At 40.6% G+C, this 16,260-nt stretch overlaps 1 protein-coding gene across 2 annotated transcripts; it reads right to left on the minus strand.

Moving 5' to 3' along the window:
- Window positions 1–465: 465 nt before the first annotated feature.
- znf106b (zinc finger protein 106b) lies at window positions 466–15,763 on the minus strand. Of its 2 annotated transcripts, XM_034699089.1 has the most exons (22): window positions 15,643–15,687; window positions 15,429–15,502; window positions 15,099–15,232; window positions 14,939–15,000; window positions 12,230–12,433; window positions 10,902–12,113; window positions 10,385–10,745; window positions 10,223–10,283; window positions 9,123–9,268; window positions 8,962–9,022; window positions 8,154–8,883; window positions 7,972–8,060; window positions 6,655–6,797; window positions 5,232–5,366; window positions 4,820–4,936; window positions 4,488–4,679; window positions 3,509–3,571; window positions 3,097–3,216; window positions 2,361–2,432; window positions 2,159–2,230; window positions 1,890–2,036; window positions 466–1,735 (listed from the first exon to the last, which is right to left on the minus strand). In XM_034699089.1, exons 3-22 carry the CDS (start codon window positions 15,228–15,230, stop codon window positions 1,667–1,669), a joined length of 4,188 nt encoding a protein of 1,395 aa, XP_034554980.1. In that variant the 5' UTR covers window positions 15,231–15,232; window positions 15,429–15,502; window positions 15,643–15,687; the 3' UTR covers window positions 466–1,666. The 2 variants fall into 2 exon arrangements, with proteins under 2 accessions (XP_034554980.1, XP_034554979.1); XM_034699088.1 differs by lacking the exon at window positions 15,429–15,502 and having other exon boundaries at window positions 15,643–15,763.
- Window positions 15,764–16,260: the final 497 nt, after the last annotated feature.

The raw sequence follows: 16,260 nt of genomic DNA on the forward strand, positions 1-16,260 counted from the left end.
GCTATTGAGACCACGCCCCCTACATGCACTGTGCATTCCTCCATCACATGCACAGAGGATTTCTATTTTGGATGGATGTCTGCTTATAACAAAACAAATATTTATGCTTGGATATGATACCTTTCCATTAAATAACACTCAATTCACATTAATTCCCATAAATTCCCATAAATTACACTCAATTCACATAATTCCCATGGAAAATTTCCCAAATTACCCAGCTTAACTTTCCATGGAATTTTACCGGAAACTTTCTGGAAATTTACCAGAAATGTTCCACCCTTTTCAATCACACAATATCAGGGATATAATAGCATATCCACAAGTAATGCTCAGGAAAATGTAGACTTGATCATGAATAACTGGTTTATGCATTGAAAGATGTAGAAATGAAGTTATTATGTGTGACTGGAGACAAGATAATAAGCCATGTCAGTGCATAATGAAAAAACAAAACAAAATCTGTAAGAAAGTTTAAAATCAGGCCAAAGGTTTATTATTTATACAGACAAGACTGCTAAATATTAGCTAAATATTAGCTTAGAGGACTCAAACTGCAGAAGTTGCACCCCTTTTACCGTCTTTGACACAGCAATGAACAAGCAGGTTACATTTCAGTTCATTCAGCTGTCATCAATGTGTGTGTCGCTCTGTGGCACAGAAGGGAGGACAATCTTAGATATAAAGTTTAGAAAAATCTTATGAAGGATTTTTAAATCCTAAAACACTGATTGTTTGGAGAAGAAGCCCTTAACATTCCTGAATTTAAAGATTCAGATTCAAAGATTTGGAATGAAAGGACATTTTTGGGGTTGTTGATTCTCTTAAAGGAAACTCCATCAATGACCCATGTCCCAATTTTTTTACAGGGTTATGGAAGCACATTTTAAAGCTTCTTTGCAAAGAATACTGAAGCCATTTTTCTGCTTCTGAATGCCTGTGCAGTCAGATACATGACTGACATCACTTGAGGCAATCAGAAATTATACAAGGGTCTGGAGGGAGGAAGTGAAGCTCACCAGACCTTAGTATCCCCACTCTGAAGCTGGTGACAATGGTAGCGACGAGCAAAGCGTGCCACAGGACTACACTGTCAGCGGTTGAGTTCCATTGAAGGCACCCGGATTTAAGGATGGATTAAGATCCTCTTTTTTCTAGCTTTCCATTACGAGTGTTACAAAATGAAACAGAACACTCTCAGAATAATGCTTTCCTGTGCAGGTAGATATTAAAAACTGCTTGTTGAGATTACAACACAATTCACTTTACAGGATTTAGACAACATATGGCCTCCTCTTCAAAGCCATACACACACCTGTTCAATGTATATGCTCCTCTGAGGTGTTGTGAAATGTTGTGAATAATAAGCTGCAGTACACTAATTACATATCTGGCAAGGTTTAAAGTACCACATATTGTAATGAAAAACATGTTCTCCTTTTTCTCCTCACAGTTTAAATACTGATTAATACCGGTGATGACATTTTATGAAAACAGTTGTTAATAATGATTTAAGAGCAGAACTGACTGAGTGTGAAGTGTCTGAATCCTGTGTAGGAATAGCTTCTCTGTCATAGTATAAACAAGACCTATGCCCTGTTAAAAGAAATTCATTGAAAAAAAAACACAAATTCTTGCAAAAAAACTACCTGATGTGTTTGGAAAACTACAGACTTGGTCCGGGCTGCACTTCACTGTCCTTCTGCACATGGCTCTTCATATGATCAGGCAGCTCCTGCAAAAAAAACCAAAGACACTGAGGAACTGATCTCATGGTTATGTTCATCCTGCACTGATGCTGTTAAGTGCTCAATGCAGAGACACTCTGAGATCCTAACCCATCATACAGAATGTATGATCAGTTATTAAATAAGATGTAGTTTTATCACCTGTCTGACTGACAGCTGTGTGGAGAAAAAACTGCTGCAGCTCCTCCAGCGACATTTCACTGTCTGCAGATTTGGGTTGCTGTGATCTCGAACAAGATGCTGCATGAGATGCTCCGCCAGGCCGAAGATCAGAGAGCAATTCTGCCACTGAACAGAGGGTGAGTGTTAACACACAGGTCATGGGAATGCGAAAAAAAAATCTTTAAATATATTAAAGAAGAGCATGGATGCATTTCTTTCACATGCATTAAACCAATTTGAGTCTTTACCCAGCAGCGGTGGTTCTTCATCAAGTTGAACTCCAAAGCTTGAACACTACCATCATAACAGCCTGTATAGATCTGAGCAAAAAAAATTATGGTAAGATACATCATTGAATAATTAAGCTAACTGAATAAGCATCCAATTAAAAATGAAGCTCTGTCGCGTGTAGATGACATAATACATCTGGGCTTGTTTTGGTCTACATACCACGTTCTTATGCACAGCCATGCACATCACCATGTCACTGTGACCGCCGTACACCTGCAGGCGGTCCTGGGACTAAAAGAAAAAACATTTAAAAACATTTTTTGTTAGCTTTTTGTACCTAATCGAGGCTTGTTTTGATACTGCAACCTAAAAGTTGTATAATGTAAGCAGAAAATGTTAGGAATCTAAGGTTTCATGAGATAAGAAAATACAGCTCTTCGACTAATATTTTAGGGACCAAAGTTAAAGCTGCTGTTGGTAGTCACAGAGTAAACATCTGTTCAGAGAGAGAGAGACTTTGAATGTCAACACTATCCCTCCCAACCAGATTTCCTCTTAGCCCCCCCAACACAGATTGGCGTGTGCAGTCATGATAGTGCCAGACTCATAACCAATCAGAGGACGTAGTAGGGGCCGCCCCTTAACCAATTAGGACAGAGGATTGGAGATTAGCTGTGATTGGTCCGTCATAATGGGAGCAAGGGGAATAATAATATTGCTTGATACAAAGGCACTGGAAAACGCAGAGATTTCTCAATAGTCTCAAATTACTCCACATATCGATGAGTACCGATGGGCATTATGACCTTTTCTCCAAACCCAGCAGAAAAAAAGTAAGGTTTTTTACACCATTCCTACCAACAGCAGCTTTAAGCACATATCTGGGTGTCTAAATCTAAGAAACTAAGTGTTTATCAGACTATGCTGAGTGGAAACTAAGTTTTAAATACTCTACCTGTAGCTCATAAACTCGGACCAGTTGATCCAGACAGGCCGTCACCATCACTTTCCCCAGGATGACGATAGATGTGACGGCATGACCGTGAGCCTTGTAGATACGAAGCAGCTCACCTGTCTACAAAAACAAATGGAGGTCAAATTTAATTAATTAATTAATCCATTGATAGTCACACCATGTCATAACAACATGCAACAGGAGTGAGAGTCAACAACAAAATCAGCTTGTTACATTGTTTCCTATGTGAGTGTCCTAACAGCTGTTAGTGATGTGGTTTGTTTACATGACGTAACAGTGTAAGTGTAAATTTGACAGGTGCAGTGTGGACAGCAGCGTTCATTGCTCTGATCTGACGCTTGCATGCTTGTTATGTCTTGGTGTCAGAGAACGTTTAATCCTTCACACTTACATGGATGTTGTAGGCATGAACAGACATGTCACTGGAGCCGCTGAAGACCAGATCGTTCACCACCTGAAACAACAGAGAGAGAAGAGTTTGTCACATCTGATGTACAAATGATCATCTTTATGATGACATAAAGTGGGTACGGAAAGTATTCATACCCCTTCACTTTTACTACATTTTGTTATGTTACAGCCTTATTCCAAAATGGATTAAATTCATTTTTTCCCCTCAACATTCTACACACAATACTCCATAAAGACAAAGTGAAAAATGTTTTGTAGAAATGTTTGCAGATGAATTAAAAATCAAACACTCAAATATAGCATGTACATAAGTATTCACACCCTTTGCTCTGAGACTCAAAATTGAGCTCAGATGCATCCTTTTTCCTCTGATCATTCTTGAAATGTTTCTACACCTTGATTGGAGTCCACCTGTGGTAAATTCAATGAATTGGGCGTGATTTGGAAAGGCACACACCTGTCTATATAAGATCTCACGGTTGACAGTGCATGTCAGAGCACAAACCAAGCCATGAAGTCAACGGAATTGTCTGTAGACCTCAGAGACAGGATCGAATCGAGGCACAGATCTGGGGAAGGGTACAGGAAAAAATCCTCTGCATTGAAGGTTCCCAAAAAGCACAGTGATGTCCATCATATATAATGGAATAAGTTTTCAACCACAAGGACTCTCCCTAGAGCTGGCCGCCTGGCCAAAATGAGCGATCGGGGGAGAAGGGCCTTGTTCAGGGAGGTGACCAAGAACCTAATGGTCACTCTGACAGAGCTTCAGCATTCCTCTGTGGAGATGGGAGTATTGCAGTAACACTGCAATATTTGAGTGTTTTATTTTTAATTAATTTGCGATTATTGAGTTTATAAGATGCAAGCACATCTCCACTAATATAGCCTTCTTGTTTGAATAAACTGACTGACCAGGTAAACATTTAACGTGCTCATAGGTGGATGCATCTCTTCACCTTCATACAAAGCACCGTTTTGGTGTGACCACCCAGCGAGCGCAGCAGCAAGCCGCTCTTGGCGTCTCGTACACTGATGGTGCTGTCGTAGGAGCCGACCAGCAAGACTCGGCGAGCGCCCTCCTGTGCCGTGCCCAAACAGCTCACACCGCGCGGGCCGTGACAGTCCAACACATCCAACTCCCTCAGAGTCTGATGACAGAGATGGAGAAGTTGCATGTCAACCAGGACAAATCACATAAACTAACTACAGGAAACCCAGTTTTAATAGTTGGCTAACTAAGATCATAAATAAAAGGACATCATCTCTATCAAACCATCATTTCACTCACCTTCAAGTCATAGCTGGCTACTGATCCATCAGCAAGTCCAGCAAACAAAATATTCCAGGCAACGTGCAGACACAACACCCGGTCTGATAGAGTGATCTGCTCCAGACACTCACTAGTCTGCAGGAGAAAATTAAGTCATGTAATTAAAAGAACACAGAAAAAAAATGAAAGAGGCAATACTAAATGAATGATAGTTTAAAACCATTATTATCAAAGTAGTGAGGATACCAAACTGAAACTCTTAAATGACATAGAGGCGGCTGAGTGATCTAAAGGACAACTCTGACTAACAGCAGGTACTGAAGTGAATCTTCCTCAGATAAAGGGTAAATGTGTAACATGATTCTCTGTTTAATTAGAGGGTTGAGAGTCACATCAAAAATAATGATGAAAAACGTATCCATCTTTTTACCTTCGTGTTGTAACAGCGGATGGTCTGGTCACTGGATCCGGTGTAAAGGCATGCCGGCGTGTTTGGGAGGGATGCTACCAGCAGACAGTTGACTTTGTTTGTGTGACCCTCAAACACCAGTTGGCATTTTCTGCTCTAGAAACACAAACAGAAAATCATGCATGGCTTATAGTCTCAAGGACTGTATTTATGTCAAAAATGCACAGAAGACAAAGGGCTAAACTATGAAATTCTATTGTTGAATGCTTAAATGTACGGTGGCCCTGAAGGACAAAACACATTTACGAAAGATGAAACACTTTTACAAAGTTGGAGACAAATTTAAATTTTGGAAAACATTTTTCATTTTATAAAACAAAATTACATCAGCAAAACACTTTTACCAAGGACAACACACATTTACATTTAAGAAAACAATTTTACAAACAACGGAACACTTTTACCATTCTAAACCAAATTAACATTTCATTTCTACAGAAAGGGAATGTACCAAATACTGGAAGTGATCCGGAAGTGATCGAGTGGGGTGTCATTTAGTTTTTTTCGATGGAGAGAAGGACATCCTCAGGTCTCAGAGAGAGGTGTCAGACCTCAGATGAAAAAGCATCATGTCTTCGGAAAATCTCTGTCATATCTCCTCAAAACCTTCATCATGTGTCAGAATTCAGATGAAACGGCCTCAGACCTCATAGCCTCAGGCTAAACAGAGTCAGACTTAACGGTTAAAGTGTTCCGTCGTTTGTAAAATTGTCTACAACTTTGTAAAAGTGTTTCATCTTTTGTAAATTTGTTTTGTCTTTCAGGGCCACCGTAGAAATGTGACATCATTTGTACAGTGTATATATTGATGTATTGACTTTTATATGTCATTGTTGCTATTTTTGTTGTTGCAGTTGCTTTGCTACTCATGTATGCTTTGGTGTTATTGTAAATGCTTCTACCTCGACTAAACTTTTATAGCTTAAAAGGAAAGATGGGATAGGACGAGAAAGGTTATTAACTTCATCTTAGACCCTTTTCAGACAAAGACTTGTTGTACATGAAGTTACTAAAGAAAGCATTATTCAATTTGCTTCATTTGTTTATATATTCTATTTTTTCTGATTTCTAAAGTCTAGATATTTTCTTAAAGTGTTCTACATTAAAAAGAAAATAACACTTCACTTATCTGAAAAAATCAGGGTATCTTTTTTCAAATTAAACTGATTTCTTGTATGCATAGTACATCATAAATTCTAGAAAGATTACAGCAGAAACATGACTTTTCCACAGTAAATTTTTTTTCCAATGGAGCATTAAAGTAATCTGCTTTATTGATTGAGAGTGATTTTTTTTTTTGTTTGATCACATTTACTTGTTGTCGAGGGAAAGATGAAGTTTTCATCAGGGACAAGTTGATGTATTTTTAGACGGATCAATTTACCGTCAGACTGTAGGCCCGGGCTGTATTGTCCCCCGAACATGTGTACAACCGTCCCTCGCACACTTGGAGACCGAGGACGGAGCCAGCGTGATTCTCGAAAGCTCCTAAGTACAGCTCTTCATCATCAGACACCTCAATATACTCTGAAAAAAACACAGTGATCTTATTAAAAGTCAGACTTGGTTGAAATTGTAAATGGTGTTCCACAAGGTTCTGTCCTAGGACCTGTTCTTTTTACTGTTTATATCAATGATATTGTGTCTGCTGTCTCAGATTGTCAAATTCATCTTTATGCAGATGACACAATTTTGTACTGTACTGCTGCTAATGCACAGTCTGCTGTGCATTCTGTCCAAGGCTGCTTCTCTGAATGAGAAGCTGCACTCACCCGACATAGGTTGGTCTTAAATGCAGAGAAAACAAAATTCATGCTCTTTTCCAGGGCCAAACATATTGATCTGAGTACATTCACCATCAATTCTAATGCAGGCACCAAAATAGAAAGGGTGAAGATTTAGGCATCTGGATTGATGAAAAAGTAACTTTTAAAAGTCATATCTTAAAGATGTCTAGTAGACTTCAACAAAAGATTGGCTTTTTTTTACAGGAACAAGCCTCTACATTAAAGCCACTTGATGCCGTTTCTCACTCTGCACTGCGTTTTATTACTGGTGATAGTTACCACACTCACTCACCATTGCATACTATGCAAAAAGGTGGGATGGTCTTCTCTTGCTGAAAGGCGTGATTTGCATTTTTAATTGTTTATTTATAAAGCGCTTGTTGGGATGTTACCATCATACTTATCTTCAATGCTAGTTTGGTCATCTGGAGCAAAACACACCAGATCAACTGATTGGCTCACTCTCAAGGTTCCCAGAGTTAATTCTTAGCTGGGTAGATCTGGCTTCTGCGTTTTTGCAACATCTGCATGGAACTCACTTCAATGCACTTTAAAAATTGTTGCACTGGTTTCTTTTAGTCATTTTAAATCATTAGTTTTAAAATTTTTAACCTCTGATTGTACCTGTTTTAACTGACTTTGTGTAACATTATTTCAATGGTTATAACATTGCTTTTAATTGTTGTCGGTTTTTAATTGATCATCATTATTTTAGGGTTACATCTTTTATTTGCTTGTCATGCATTTTAATGTTTCTTTTATATGCTCGTCGTCATTGTAAATGAGGGCTTGCTCTCAATGATTTTTGAGTTTAAGTAAGATAATAATAAAAAAAGAAACAGTTTTACAGCTCTGTCTTATTTTGGCTGCTTTTTCCTGAGTAATCAAATAATAGCAGGAGAAATAAAACTGACCTGGGGAGGCGCTGGTATCTTTAACAGGGGGTGCGCTGGTGTCTCTAACAGGAGGGGCGCTGGTGTCTTTAACAGCAGGCTCAACTGTCCTGAGTGGTCAAGAAGAAAAGTTACTCACACTTTTGCATCTGCAGGTAAATAAACCAGTATAATGTATAATAATATATCCCATAATTCCTCACCTATCCACGTCATTTTCCCGTTTCGTCTTTCTGCCAGAAGAGCTGAACTCCATGCTGACAGCCTTTTGATGCTCTTTGTGGACAGGAAGGTTACAGCCTGCCTCCTCCTTTTCAGACTCATCGGTATCTATGACCACTATGTTGGAGGGCTCTATCCTCCTGACTGAGTCGTCGCTCTCATTCCCTTTATCCTCATCTAGTGCTGCAGATGATCTGCTTTCTGCTGCTTGCACATTCCCTCCCTTCTCTCCTGCAGCATCAGCTTCCTCTTCTTTTTTCCCAACTAACCCCTCAGTTTTCTCACACTCCTTTAACCCCTCCCTTGCCGGTTGAGCCAGCAGCCTGGTAGAGGATTCAGGAGAAGTTTTACCTAGTTTGGAGCCATCTGCACTGAGATGTTGGAGGGGGGTAACAGCAGTTGTAGGAGAAGCTTGGTGTGGGGATGCGAGCAGTAGCGGAGGCAGCAGATTGGAGGGAAACAGCTGCACAGGTTGGTTTATGGGAGGTGTATTGGGGTTACATGAGACTGTTGGTATTTTGCACATTTCCTGCTTTAACTGCAGCGTCAGAGGGACAACAGTGGTTGTGCAAGGTTGGGTGCTGGAAGATGTGGGGTTTGTAGAGAGTGATTGCTGGGTGGAGGAGGCGGGAAGAGGAGCAGAGGAAGGAAGGGGAGAGAGTATGGGTGGAACAGCAGCAGCAGCCCCTGCTGAGGAGGTGGTGTATCCACCTGAAAAGAGATAAAGAATGAAAAAGCTCTATTTGTTGCATGTGAAGTCATCTAAAGAATCAGGTACATGTACTGTACCTTGCATTCCCTGGAGGATCTCAATGCGCTTGGCTCTTAGACTGTCGACCTCAGCGGTACACTAAAAAGAAAGTACAATCATTCATTATTAAGTTATATAAAAACACCTCTGTACATATTAAACAAGCCTCCTGTGATATCTTCTTCATCTGTGTTGGTACCTGCTGTCTCAGTAGCAGCAGTCTTTGGACTTCTGTGTAGGCTGCTTGGAGAGCGTTGCGGGCCTGAATTAGGGAGTTGTCCAAATCCTGTATAGAGTGGCTCAGCTCCTCCTCCCTCAGAGACACCGTCAGCAGCTGGTCCAGGCCTACAGGGCAGAGGAAAAAACACACTGTGAGAATTAATGGATGACATTCTCTAGTGATTACAAAATGATTAAGACAATGTTTGGGAGAAGGTTCATTTGAGATGACAGCACAGTGTTATCAGTACCAGAATACTCATAGGTTAGATCAGGGGTTCCCAAACTTTTCAGGCCGCGACCCCCAAAATATAGGTGCCAAAAACTCAAGACCCCCACTATCCCTCAAAGTGATTTAATGTGGCTTCATTTAGCTGGTCTGCAGAAAATTAGCCTACCTATATGAGCATGTGGCTGTGTTTCCTGCTCCTTTATGAATTAACCTACTGCTACTGATGCTTTTGATAACTAACTGTTCACTAACCCTAAACTTAGGAGTCATGTGGCAACAAGAAGGGCATTACATTTTCTATTTTCAAGGATTTATTTCAAGTTCAGCTACTATTTTTGTTGATATTATTTACTGTTATAATGAAAATTTACTATTTTTAGATAACTTTAAAAAAAAAAACATTCTTGAAGATATTTCACGACCCCCCATTTGAGTCTCGCTACCCTCACTTTGGGAACCCCTGGTTTAGATGACACACTGTGACTGCACTTGGATAAAACCCCCCAGTATTGCAATAAACAATGTTGTTGGAGTTTTAAATAAATAATGATATCCTTTTTTGGTTACTAGTTTAATATTTCCCTTTAAAATCTTGTCACCTACTGTAAATTACCCACAATTCAGCATGATTTCTGGCAGCCGAATGTGCATTTAACTGTGAGGACCTCAAGCAGAAATGGCGGGTGAATAACAAAGGTCTCGTTACATAACACCACCAGATATTTTCTATTCTTGAACTTGCTCAAACTAATCCTGACTCATGTGACATCACTTGAGGCTTTTTTTTTTTAAACTTGACCTCATAAAGAAAAACTTGTCTTCAACTGGGAAAAAATGATCAGATGTACCGGTGTGGGACTTGGTTCTCTTCTTTTTTACACTGGGAGGCTCATCAGAGATGTCATCAAGCTGTAAGAATAAACACTAATTAAATTACAACAATTAAAATGCATCAACAAGCTGTGTGTTTCAGATATGTCCAACAGCAAACGATCCTGTACACCACTCACCACTACCACGATGGGCTTCCTCTTGCTGGCAGTACTACTACTTCTCTTTTTTCCACTCTTGCCCTCAACTTTTGGTTCCACCTTCACAGGAACAACTGTGACTGACTGATCGTTGTCCTGTGCCTGACAAGGCAGCTCCAAAGGCTCCTGCATTCTGACATCTGACTGCGTCGTCTCTGTGTGAGAGTTGTTGACTGTTGTGTCCTGGAGAAAAGGAGGTAATGCAGTCCAGGGTTCAGCCGAGGGGCTGTGTGGCAACGACTCCCAGTGAAAGCCCTCGGACAGAGGCATGTCGCTTTCCTCTGCTTGTGTTGAGCGTGTTCTCTCTGTTGTTTTTACTAACTTGATCCCAAACCTGTTACTGTGCAGGAGTGAAGAAAAGAAAAACAAACAGTTAATTATTTGGGCTACTTAGTTATGGTCAAAGTAGATTCATATGTTTAATCTCTATTTGTCAAACTAATGTTTCAGTGGTTACAGTGAAGAGAATTAGAGGAAGTTATTAAAGGACTGTTACCTGCTCCCCGCTCTAACCTTCGCCAGCTTCTTCTTTTTCATCTCCTTGTACATGTCAGTCCAGCTCTGCCTACTCAGGGCCCCTGATAAGTTTAGCAAATTCCTTGTTGCTTTGCGGGCGACTCGAACCTTGCTGGTAATATTCATGTTTGGGTCAGAGGACGCAGCCCCGCCTAACTGCTGGCTGAGCAAAGCCTGGCTTTTGACGGCCACCTGAGACTCTTTCTCCCTGTTGTTTGATGCTCCATTTGAGTCACCTGCAACCCTTGAGATCTTCTCAAATCGCTGAGTCACCTCCCGTGCCGTTTTCAATGTTGTCTGCTTTGGTCTGGCTGGAGTTTCATTGGTAGTATGAGAACCGGGATGAGATGTAGGAGTAGGGGAGCTGACCTGTGAGGATTGTACAGATGTAGCCACGTAGGAGGTGACGTTGTCACTTCTCTGCCTCCGGGCTTCCCGATCGGCCCTGCAGGGCTCCCTCACCCCCAGCGCTCTCCTAATGTGCCGCAGCATTGCACTGACGTTGGCATCCCGTATGGGCGCAGTGTTGTTTTCTGAGGCTGGACTAGTTAAATCTGAACCTTTCTGCCCTGCCCTAGACGACCCAGGACTTTCCTTCTGATCAAAGATGAGAGCTCCGTTCTGAGGAAGGTGATCACATGTGAAGTCACCATCTGCTGCATTACAACATTGCTCGTAGTAATGCCCATTCTGGCTGGTAGCAGGCCATGTTTTTTGTTCTGGAGGGTAAGTAGCCTCTTCTTGCGTGACTTTTGGTCTATCAAAAAGTTTGTCTACTTGGGTGTTTTCCAATTTGCATTTAGTGCCATAAATGCTGACTGGAAAGTTGTCCTCATACCTCATCTGCTGAGTCCATTGGGTAAACTGGTCTCTGACATTAGGGTGCTGCCAAGTTTGACCCGAAGGCCCTCCTGACAAACAAGATAATCTTCCACTTTCATTCTGCAGAGTTTCTTCATTTTGGTGAGGAGGTCTTTGCAGACTGGACACTTTATTCTCTTTATTCTTACGCACAATGTTTTTGCCTTCTTCCTGCATCTGTTTCAGTATCCTGGTGTCCACTTGTTTGGATACTTTGGACACAGCTGTGTTTTTTTTTCCGCTGGTTCCCTGAACCATTTCTGCATAACTCTGACCAGCTTCCTGCTTCTTTCTTTTCAATTTCTTATAGTTAGATTTTGTTTCATTCTTCCTGTGGTGGAAATAGACATTATAAGCCAGAGTTTGAAAATAGCACATTTCAATATAGATAAAATAAATAACATGAGTAATATCTCCTCATTGGGACCAATAATTTAAAACTCTTACTTCTGACACTTTAGCCACTTGTTTCTCTCCATGATGTAGGCCATCATTTCTTTGCCAACAGTGTTGTGCAAAGAAATAGGCTTCACTCCGTTCAACATCATGATCTTCAACTTGGTTTTGTGCTGAGAAGAGGAGATGTGCTGAGCATATTCATTTAAACCCATGGCAGATTCTGCACACGCTTGACAGTCATGAAAAGAATCCCTGTAAATGACAGATTGCACACACACACATACGCACATGCACCCACACACACACGCGCACACGCACACACACACAGGTTTTGAGTGAGTATGTTATGACTCAATAACTTTGCTTTAAAACAAATTGAATTGTGCCACACAGATGGAGGTTGCACAAAAATGTGTTAAAATTGGGCACCCAACAAATAGAATTATTATGCAGTTGATGAAGTTGCAATCCTGTGAATATTTTAAAAACTATCCTAACAGTTGTTTTCAAATTTCTCAAGAAGTCAGATGAAGAATATATTTCTTCAATTGTGTGGTTAAAATTATGCTTTTCAAAGTATGTTGGCAAGAAATACAACCCAAAAGAGCATCTTTGGAAAGCCATACAAGGTACAGCACACAGTGTCAGCAGAGAAGTCATCAGAAACCTCACTAAATCTGTTTACCAGTGACCTCTGACCCTCACTGAAAGAAAAGGAGGTTGTATTCGAAATTTGAGAAACACTTTAGATTTGAAATGTATTATTTTGTATACAAATGTAAAGAAAACAGTTGTTTTTGTTGAAGTTTGAATACAGTTGTAGTAAATAATATTATTTTCAAATCAATAGAACATTTAAAATTGTGCCTAGTTTTTAATTTTCACCAGTTACATGCTCTTATCACCAACTTGCATAATAATTTGGCACACTCATTTCTGCAGATTCCTCATTTAAAATATAGCCGAAAAGCATAATTTTAACCACACAGTTGAAGAAATATATTCACTATCTGACTTCCTGACAAATTTGAAAACAACTGTACTTAAAATATTCACAAAAATGCAACATGCATAATAATCTGGAACACAGTGTACTGAACCTCTTTCCTATGTTGTGATATTTTTTGCATCAGTCAAAACAAATTCAGAACTCTGCTGCACGCCTCCTCACCTGCACCCGCTCCCGTGACCACATCACCCCCGTCCTCCAACATCTGCATTGGCTCCCTGTCCCCTACCTACCGCATACAGTTTAAAATCCTCCTCCTCACCCACAAAGCCCTCCACCACCAGGCCCCTTCCTACCTCACTGATCTCCTCCACCATCACACTCCTTACCATAACCTGCGTTCCTCACATGCCCACCTCCTGTCTCCACCTCACAGAACCATGCACCGAACCTGGGGGGACAGAGCCTTCTCCGTAGCCGCCCCCACCCTCTGGAACGCACTCCCCTCTCATATCCAAAACTGCTCTGACCCTTCAGCATTCAAATCTCTTTTAAAAGCTCACCTTTTTAATAGGGATGCACCGATCCTGGTATCGGATATCGGCTAGATCGGACTCAAAAAGCTAGATCGGATATCGGTGACAAGGGGCCGATATATAGTGCCGATCCATATGGCAGATCTATTCATCTCAGTTCTATGCATTTCTGTTGCAACAGCCATGTGCATCTCCTACGTCATCAGCGTCTTTATAAAAATGTGCTGCTGATTAATATTGTCACAATATCAGACGCGGAGATGGGAAATAGTGAGGGCAAAGCTGGGCAGAGTAATAATGTATTCAATGATTTTAATAGCCCTCCTCCCTGCCACAGGTACACTGTACTTCTGTTGGAAACACTACGTTGACATATTTTTTATTTTCTCATTTGAAGCCATTTTTTTTATAAAGAATATTTAATTCCTCTTATCCACTGCTGAGGTTTACAGTTGAATTGTAATATCTGTTGGTTATATCTGTTGGTTGTATCCTCACATTAAGGAATAGAGATTGTTAAATAAATACCAGGATCGGATCAGCTAGTATCGGTATCGGCATATACCAAAGCCCAGGTATCGATATCAGTATTGTCGTGGAATTTTCATAGTCTTATATATATGTATGTAAGAATGTGTATCTATTGTATTCTTTCAGTCTAAGTGTCAAGTTTAGAGTAACTTCATTCCTATGTCATCTGTGACAGGCGAGATAGTCAGTGTAGTAATCAAGGTCTCTCCCCCTGTTCCCGTCTTTATCTATGTGTTGCGGCCGACTTACTGTCTCCAGACTAGAGCACAGGTCTTCTTCCCACTTGTTGTGTTCTTATTGTCCAAACATGGTTATCTAACTTTAGTGTCGTCTTTGGGGATAAATACCATGCCTGGGCATTTGTCTGACAGAACTGACTTGGCATTGCACTGCACTCTCCTGCCTGTGTACTGTTATGTTATTTCTCCTTGATCAAGTTCTACATAAACTATTTCAAAGTAAGCCGCCAGAGTCTCCTGAGTCTTCTGTGTCCAGTGTCCAGTTTGTTGCTGAATTCCATCACAGGTATCGGGACCTAAAAAGGAGGATCGGTGCATCCCTACTTTTTAAGTTAGCTTTTAATTTGTGATTGTATTGTTGTTTTGTTTTGTTTGATCTGTGTTCCTTGTTCGTTGCTTGTATTGATTTTAACAGTTGTACAGTGTCTTTGAATTCCTGAAAAGCGCTATATATAAATAAAAGTATTATTAGTATTATAAATAGACAATTATTATTACTCACTTGCCCAGCACATTCTCCAGCTCTCTGTGATGAAGCATGCTATGCATATGCTCATGAACGTCCTGCAGTTAAGAAGAGACATATAGTCAGAATATCAGATCATAGTTACAAGCAGCATGTTTAGAAATCCAGTATATGCAAACAATGCAGAGCCACTTGCATGTCTCGGATATGTGCTGCGACACAGAACGCAGTAGATAGCTTCGTCCTTGTTTGAGAACTCTGCGTTGTTACTGTTCTTCTTGGCGGGTTTGTTACCCACTGTCGGGCGTGCATTTGGAGTCTTTTCCATTTCTGAACAGGCAAAAACAAGAAGCAGAATTAAAAAAACAGAGCATTTAATGAAAACAAGGCTTACACCAAACTCTCAATACCACCATGTGATCACTGAATGAAAACTATAGCATGTATAACAGAGACTTTTGATGCATTGATCGTAATTTAAGCATCATAATGAATACTAGACACACTGATACAACTTCAAACATACTGAGGCCAAACTTGTGTTGAAGTCCCAACCAGCCAGCGTTCACAGAACAGGTGAACTCAGCACGCTAAGGAGGACTGAGCAGTTTCAGAGTAACAGTCTTTAACATAACACCTCTCTGAAGCCGTCGATCAAAGTTAACAGCAATGTGATAAGTTCTGATAAAAGCATTGAGTGCAAACTGTTTGCCATTCAACAGTGGATATGTGATATTTACCAGAAATTTCACATGGCAACAACACTCAACTTCTGTTCGACCGCCATGTTTAGCCTACGTCATTTACGCTGACCCTTCGTCAGCCAATCATTTGACAGAGTTGTCACCGGAAGTGCTCGGGTGGGCGGTTTCCCTCGATCTACAAAACACCGGATAAGGGCTTTATCGCAGAGATGGGATGTAGGTTCTTTGAAGGGAACCGGATCTTTAGGAGACGTTCCTTTCAAAGAGTCGTTCAAAAGACTGGATCTTTGGCTCATTGTTATTATTATTCTTTAGAAGTCAACCAGGGTAACTCATTTTTCTCAAGGAAACAATCACTGGTAGAAGTTATAAGATAAGATTTGGATCATAATAATTCAAACTTACAAATCCCACCAATAGAATATATTGGTGGGAATATTGATTATAATCTAATTTGGCATTGTAAACATTCCTTAAGATGGTGCCATATCCCCATGCTTCGACAGTGAGATCTATCCATCCCTCCATTATCTTGACCACTTATCCCGTTGGGGGTCACGGGGGGCTGGAGCCTATCCCAGCTGGCTTCGGGCGGAAGGCAGGGTACACCCTGGACAGGTCGCCAACCTATCACAGGGCTAACACAGAGAGATA

This window comes from Notolabrus celidotus, chromosome 13, assembly GCF_009762535.1.
Source record: "Notolabrus celidotus isolate fNotCel1 chromosome 13, fNotCel1.pri, whole genome shotgun sequence".
Lineage (NCBI taxonomy): Eukaryota > Metazoa > Chordata > Actinopteri > Labriformes > Labridae > Notolabrus > Notolabrus celidotus.